This window comes from Dicentrarchus labrax, unplaced genomic scaffold (genome assembly GCF_905237075.1).
Source record: "Dicentrarchus labrax unplaced genomic scaffold, dlabrax2021, whole genome shotgun sequence".
In the NCBI taxonomy this organism is placed as follows: Eukaryota; Metazoa; Chordata; class Actinopteri; family Moronidae; genus Dicentrarchus; species Dicentrarchus labrax.
Genome location: NW_026136713.1, coordinates 13,211,933 through 13,218,892, shown reverse-complemented (window position 1 = coordinate 13,218,892; position 6,960 = coordinate 13,211,933). Strand labels below are relative to the sequence as shown.

At 43.3% G+C, this 6,960-nt stretch overlaps 1 protein-coding gene across 1 annotated transcript; it reads right to left on the bottom strand.

Moving 5' to 3' along the window:
* Positions 1-1,738: 1,738 nt before the first annotated feature.
* Positions 1,739-5,337, bottom strand: kctd12b (potassium channel tetramerisation domain containing 12b). The gene has a single exon (XM_051420494.1). The coding sequence runs from the start codon at positions 4,546-4,548 to the stop codon at positions 3,697-3,699; it is 852 nt and encodes a 283-aa protein (XP_051276454.1). The 5' UTR covers positions 4,549-5,337; the 3' UTR covers positions 1,739-3,696.
* Positions 5,338-6,960: the final 1,623 nt, after the last annotated feature.

Below are 6,960 nucleotides of genomic sequence, written 5' to 3'. Positions count from 1 at the left end.
ACTCCTGTTCTCCTTCTGCTCTGTTCCTTTCTTTTTTCCAATTGGGGGAAGCGATGACCCAGCTGGCTACAAGACAAGGGGATCATTCTAAGAGAGGAAGGCAGACTGAGCCAAGGCATATTGCCATGTAGAGCTGCCTACAGTAACAATAGCACCACAGGAAGACGACATGGGTCAAATCACTGCCTCAAGGTACTGAGAACAATCTTGTGCTTGCATGGTTTCTTTTTCCCTTGTACTTCATGATAAGAGTTTAATAACGGATTGCTCATTGAGAAAAGCTCAGTGAGAAATTGTATATCAAACCTTGTGGTAAGAATGTGAATAATATTAAATAAATGATTTAATTAAATTGAATGTGTGCTTTGTGATGAGCAAAGAATGCAATCTGCTATTTTGGATTTTTCCAAAAGACAGAGAAGCAAAAATGTCATGGTAAAATATCTTTATTGTAACGTTCTGGATAGAACAGGCATACCACTATGGTGACACAACTAGAACCTGCTTCTGGATATGGTGCAGGAGCAGGCGTGCTACACTTTTCAGCCACAAGTTTCACAACAGAGCATTAAAAAAAAAGATAGATAGAGAAAACAAAAAACCCAAGGAGCATTTCATCACAGCTTAGCATGTGGACCTTGCTGCTGTTCAATGTCGGAGTGTCAACACTTCTCACACGTCTACTGTTGAATGTTGAGTCTCAAGGCAACTCATGGACGTGAAGAGCGAGAACAGTTTAGGACACTGATGCCTGAAATTTCACACATGAGGCATGTCTCTCCATGCTTGTGCTAATGACTGACCTTGGCGCTCCAGTGTTGCAGTAGTGTGCCGGAGGACAGTGACAGAGGAATGCTGTCTGTGACTGGGTTTGTTTGGGCTGAAGAGACACTGCAGGCACGGTATTGTCCGGATTTGCCATGCATTCCAGACCGCAACAAAAATCATCTATTTTCCAGGAAGGGAGCCACATAAATTTTTCAACAGTTTTTGTGAGGCTCATCAGCTATGCTTTTATCTAGGCCAGACTGAGATCAGGTTTAGAGGTCTTATACTAACGTAATTAGCAGGGGATAATCTCTTACGAAAAAACTTATATGAATCAGAGTTTATAAAACAACATGTGCCTGCCTTAATCACATAAACATGACCGTTGTTGTTGTTCAAATGTAAAATATGCACACTTTTCTGTCTCTGGGTGTACTCAATAAAAATGCAGTCAAAAACAATCTCTAATCTTGTGTAGCCTATAAAACTACAGTATTATTTTCACAGTATTTCACAGTCCTGCATTTTAGGCCCAATCTATTTTAAGATTTTCTTTACTATACGTAGTAATTAGGTCAATTATTGGAAACAAAATAAGGGTTTTGTAATCTGCTTTAACAGAGCCTGTTATCTATGCATGTCCTCATTTCTATCATGGCTCTGTTTTCTGGTCAACTGAACAAAAAAAAAAAGAGGAAAAGATGTGGAGAAACAGTGGAAAGGCAGATGGGAGGAAGAGGGAGGATGGTGCCTGAGGATAGAGTGTTGAACATTTAATATGTAGTAGAGTTTATGTCCAAGGACATTTCCTTTTATGGGAAGTGATGAGATGAAAATTTGAAATGGTGTACTTGTGATTGAGTCGTACTGTCAGTGAAAATTAAAAAACGTAAACTTTCCTCATAGTTTGTGCTGAATGCCATTCAATGCTGAGAAAACATTGTGTTATAAATGGAAAATACAACCCGAATAGAAAGAAAACATCTTTTTATTTGACAAATCAATTTGCTTTTTGCTGAACACTTTTAATTTCAGTGTTGTCTACGCCTGCAGCGACACTGCAGCAGGTCTAACATATTGACTCAGATGTCAACAGCACTTCATCACACTGAAACACAACAATGCGGTTTCTAGACATTTCAGAATACATTTATTGTCACTGTCAGACGTTCTGCCAAAACTACAACCTGACACCTTCTAGCTCAGGAGAAATCCTGCACTATACTGCCTCGATGGCTGCTTCTCAACTCAAAATTCACTTTATATTCAACCTCCTATTCATCAGTCCTCCTACAGCATCTAATTTGGGATATTTTCCTAACTGTGTCTTCATTTTCACATCATCAGCTGGAGCTTTTGATGGATTTACGTGCCTTCAGTTTGAGTTATAGTCTGAGGTATACATGATGTGCAGACCTGTCCTGAGGCTGTATCTGGAAATGACCCTCTTACTTAACTCGCTCCTTTATAACCTAAGTTACACCTGCTCACTATAAACTGCCCTCACAATGCCCTTGCTACAGTGCTGAGAAAACATTGGGCTTTGGCTGTTTACGGCGTAACCCAACCCTTTTTTTGAGTATTCACTTACAGAAAGTGAGAGCTATCATCAAATATGCAACAGCTTCAACTAATACTGGACTGAGTATTAAGAATAACATTAATGTTTACAGAACACTCAAAACGTGATCCGCTAAGGTGACTACCACTTTTTTATTTTTTTCCTGAAACAACATGGTGTAAGCCTGTCCCAAGAAGCGCTTCACTGTAAAAATGCTCTTAAATATGTAGACTTATTGAGCGAAGAAATGTCAAAGAAGCACAATGAGTGAACAAATATGAGCAGTGGGCTGAGAGTGATGTAACACCTTCCATCTCCTCTGCCCTCCCAGTGTGGGTGATTAAAATACTGAAAGCTCCCTTGCAAAATCAATACACACTTCATCTGAGAACCTTTTTTTTCTTTCTGTCTACGAGATCTCTCTTGATATTTGAGCTTTCATAGTTTCTGTTTTTTTTATCAAAGCCTGTTGCTTGTTCATTTGCCACACAGACAGCGCCTTCTTGAAAAAGAAACTCCACACACCTACGATCTACTTCTCTCTTTCAAAATAAAAAAAGTCTAATGCATTTTTTCCCCCCTGTCCATGTGAGTGTATTATTGATAACCCTCAGTCATTCATAACACAAGCTGAACAGATAAACTACTATATGGCACGTTCCCAATTGCATGGTACTGGACACATATAATAAAAACTGAAGGAAATTTGAGTTTTGTGTTACACTTCTTTCTTGTGCTGGGGTGCTGTGCTCACGTCCCTCAAGGCTGATAAAATGTCCAATTATTTGGTAATTTAGTTCAGAGGAGCAGGAGAGAGTCCGATCTGCAGGCAAAGTACAGCAGTGTACATCAGGGTCACTCTTTGAAGCCCTTTCCCTTATGCCCTTATGACTGTTTCAATAGTCATGTAGACACACTGGGGTGCGTATTTAACAAAATTAGCTCTTGGATACAGTATTGTGCTTCACCAAGGCAGATATATAATATATAGAGTACAAAAGGGAAATAGTACATAGAAGGTATCAGTCTCTGCAGGAAAGGCTATGGAGTTGCTGTAGTTGAGGACTGGGGACTACAACTAAGCAAGGGCAAAAGCTGCACCTGAGGATGAAAGGGGGGATGAATCTGGGGTTGAAGGAGGGGGAGGGCTGCAGATTCGACCTGGAGAGAAGGTATGAGTCAAAGCAGTTGCTGTTCATGGGATAAAAGCTGGGGGGGCTGCAGAGAGATGCAAGGGCACAACATCTACGGTACATCTACTGGTGCAGGAGCCATCAGAGAGAGTAGGACAGGATGGCTGGAGGCTGGAGGAGGAGGGGGCACTTGGAGACAGGGTAGGGGACCGAGGGGGAACAAAGCCGATAGTCTCACTCACGGTAGAACACATATTCAGTGTAGCTGGTCCAGATCTTGTCGTCCGTCTGCTCATGGGCAAAGGCGCAGGTTCCTGTGGAATTACAGGCCACCATGTGGAAGCCTGCATCGGCCAGCTTGTCAAAAGCCTGCTCCAGAAAGGTGAACTTGAGATAGTAGCGGGATGTGTAGCGCTCAGGTGGGCGGTCGGGGTCACGGCTCTCGTTCAGCGTCTCCCCAAACACCTCTTTGGCCAGAGAGGTCTTCCCACACACCATGATCCGTGCCACCCGGCGGAATTTGGCATCGGTGTGACTGTCACGGCCCAGGGTGTATGAGCCTCGGTAGCCAATGGTGATGAACCCGGACCGTTTGCCATCCATGGCGCCGGGCACCAGGCTGGCACAGGCGGCGGCAGCGGCACCCAGGGAGCTGAGGTTACGGGCCGAGTCAATCCCAGGCGAGGAGTCCTCTGGGTCGCTCTGACATCCCTCGTCGCCAAGCGAGTTCTGCTTGCTGATTTTGGGCGCCAGTAGCTTGACAAGCTCCGGCAGGTTGAAGAACTCAGCCTCCCTCTGCAGACGCCCGCGCTCCGGGAAGTGGTCTGGAAGAACCAGCTGCTGGTCCCGCATGTAGTCCAGGATGTAACGGAACAGGAAGCCATCCCGATCCACGAAGAAGCGACCCTTGGTGTCCCTGGCCAGTCCTTTGGCTGACTTTCGACTGAACATCTCCCACAGCAGGGAGTCTGGCACACTTGTGAGGGTAGAAAAGCGGGTTATGTATACCTGCCCACCAACATTGAGCTCTATAATCTCTGGGAAGGGTACCTCTTCCCCAGATATGCCACTATCGGGTAAAGCCATGGCTTACTCCTTCCTAACAGGTGCACTTGGCTGCAGCTTTAAAAAAAAAAAAAAAAACAACTCTCTTGGATGTAGTGAAAGTTCAAATAACAGGATATGTCGGTGAAACCCTTGCAGAGTGGTTGGTGAGGCCTGTTGCCCGTTTAAAGACTGCAGGTCCTGCTGCGGTGGATCGCCGGTGGTAACGGAGCGGCTCAACTGCAGCGCACGATTGGTATGCGCGCAATAAAGGGCTGGCCGCCACTCTCGCATCAAAAGCCAGGCAGCAAACAAAACAGTCACACAAACACACCCCCTATTCTAACTACAGCTTCCCCCCATAATGACTAAAACATAGCGCGGAGGGTGTTTTCAGGCAGCGCTGGATGAAACCGTTCTGTCCACGTCCTTTACGCACAAACAGATTTGGTATCCTGAGATGGAAACGGTGCTTTTGACACCAGTTCTCTGAGCAGGAAATGCGCGATTTGCACAACTGTCCATAACGACTTCTCTTACTCTAAATTTTGCTCGGATGTCCTGGCGCAAGCGGGATCAGGTGGCCCAACTTCAATAAAGCAATCCATAGTTTGTGACCTCCGTGGGTTCCCCGATGAGGAACGTCCACGAGACGACGAGGATGTTGCACATGCAGTGAGAGGCGATGAAGAAGTATAAAAAGATCTCGGTGTTTTTCATCCCCACCACCCCCCCCGCGGTTAAATTTTCCGCGAAGTAGTCAGCTGTTCGGCTCCCTTTGCTCCTCTCTGGTGTCGGACTGTAACTCTGCTGCAACGTAACGGAGGATACAGCGTTATTCAGCCGGTAAGCCACGCCCACCCGCGGTGACGCGCCTTCTGCCCTGATCCAGGTCAAAATACTTTGCCCCCCTGAGAGAGCCGTGTGGATGGCAGGAGCCTTCAGTGTGTCGGTTTAAACTCTGGGTGATGAAGTCTGAAGTTTTAGTGGTGCCCAAAATAAATACACAAGGCCAGAATCAAATTAAAAGATCCTAATTTTTTTGTTCTTTCTATTTTTCTATCTATTTTGAAATTCATATAATTCATAAAATGGCCTACCATAAATAGGAACAGTAACCAAACCTGTGGTCCCAAATTCTAATTCGTACTTTTTTTTTTATCAATGTGCACACTTGAATAAATAAACAGTGACAGAAGAATAAAATAACAGTAGCCTACTACCAAATTCTTGTTTTTCTGGAGTCTCATTAAAACCCAGCCACTGACTTAGAAATGGGCATGCATTTAATTTTGATGGATTTTTTTTTGGGGGAACACTCTCAGTGATCAGTCAGTATCTCTCAGAATGGATGGGATAACAGTGACATCTAGTGAATATTCAAGAGCAAGTGTTTTTTTGATTCTCTGATATGGGTTAGATAGGTATTAATTGATATTCTACATTAGTTAGCATTCTAGTTAAAGTCCCCCTCCATCATCAAAATGTTTCTGATTGTTACTTCACTTGGATGTTTGACCTTCACTGTGCAGCTTGATGCTAGGAGGCTGTTTTCACATTCATCTACTGAAGGGAAAAGTTCCACTGAGTATTTTTTTGTAACATCACAACTAGTTTGGAAGTCAGTCGTGGTCCAATGTGCAACCCAGACAAGTGTGAAGCCTGCACTACACATACACTGAGAATGGACAGGAATTTTCCAATACTGGTATCGGAACAACTTCAGTGTTTTCAAGAATTTTCAACAAGTTGATTCATAGATTTTTGTGGGAAAACCATATTAAATGCAAATTATTACTCAAAATACAGCAATAATTATTCTAATAATGATAACACTTTACTTTAACCAGCACTTCTCATTTAGCATTTATGATTATGCATTTATATAAACATGTAATTAATAGTTTATAACGCACTAGAATAAAGTTTTACACAGATACAAGTGCATGTTATTGTCAATAACTCTGATTGTTATGAGTGGAGGCTGGTGTACAAACATAAAAGTTACAATTAAAAGTTATCACACAGTCTTCATCTGTGGATGATTTCGGTTCAGTTGTCATGGAAACTGATCTGTTGACATTCAGATTCAATTCAAGTTATGAATCCATCCATAGCACTTTTTGGGCTTAAAAACAGTTAAGCATGAATGTTCATTCTTGACCTTTGACATAGCAATCTGACAAAACAATCTCAGAGATCCACTTACTAGCCATTGGAAATCTACATCAGATGACACATCCTATAGTCAAAGTGTAAACATAACAAATTAGTAAGCATGGGAGAGTCACAGAGACCTGCACAGTCAACAGACTGCCTGCTATATATGTCTCCCTCTTTTTCTTTTCATGTGTAGTCCACCACACAGTCCTCCCTCTGACTAATCAGCAGGCCAATTTCACCCGTCTCCAAGCATTCTGGCACTGATTTCCCTGAGGGCCCCGCAGTCTCCAG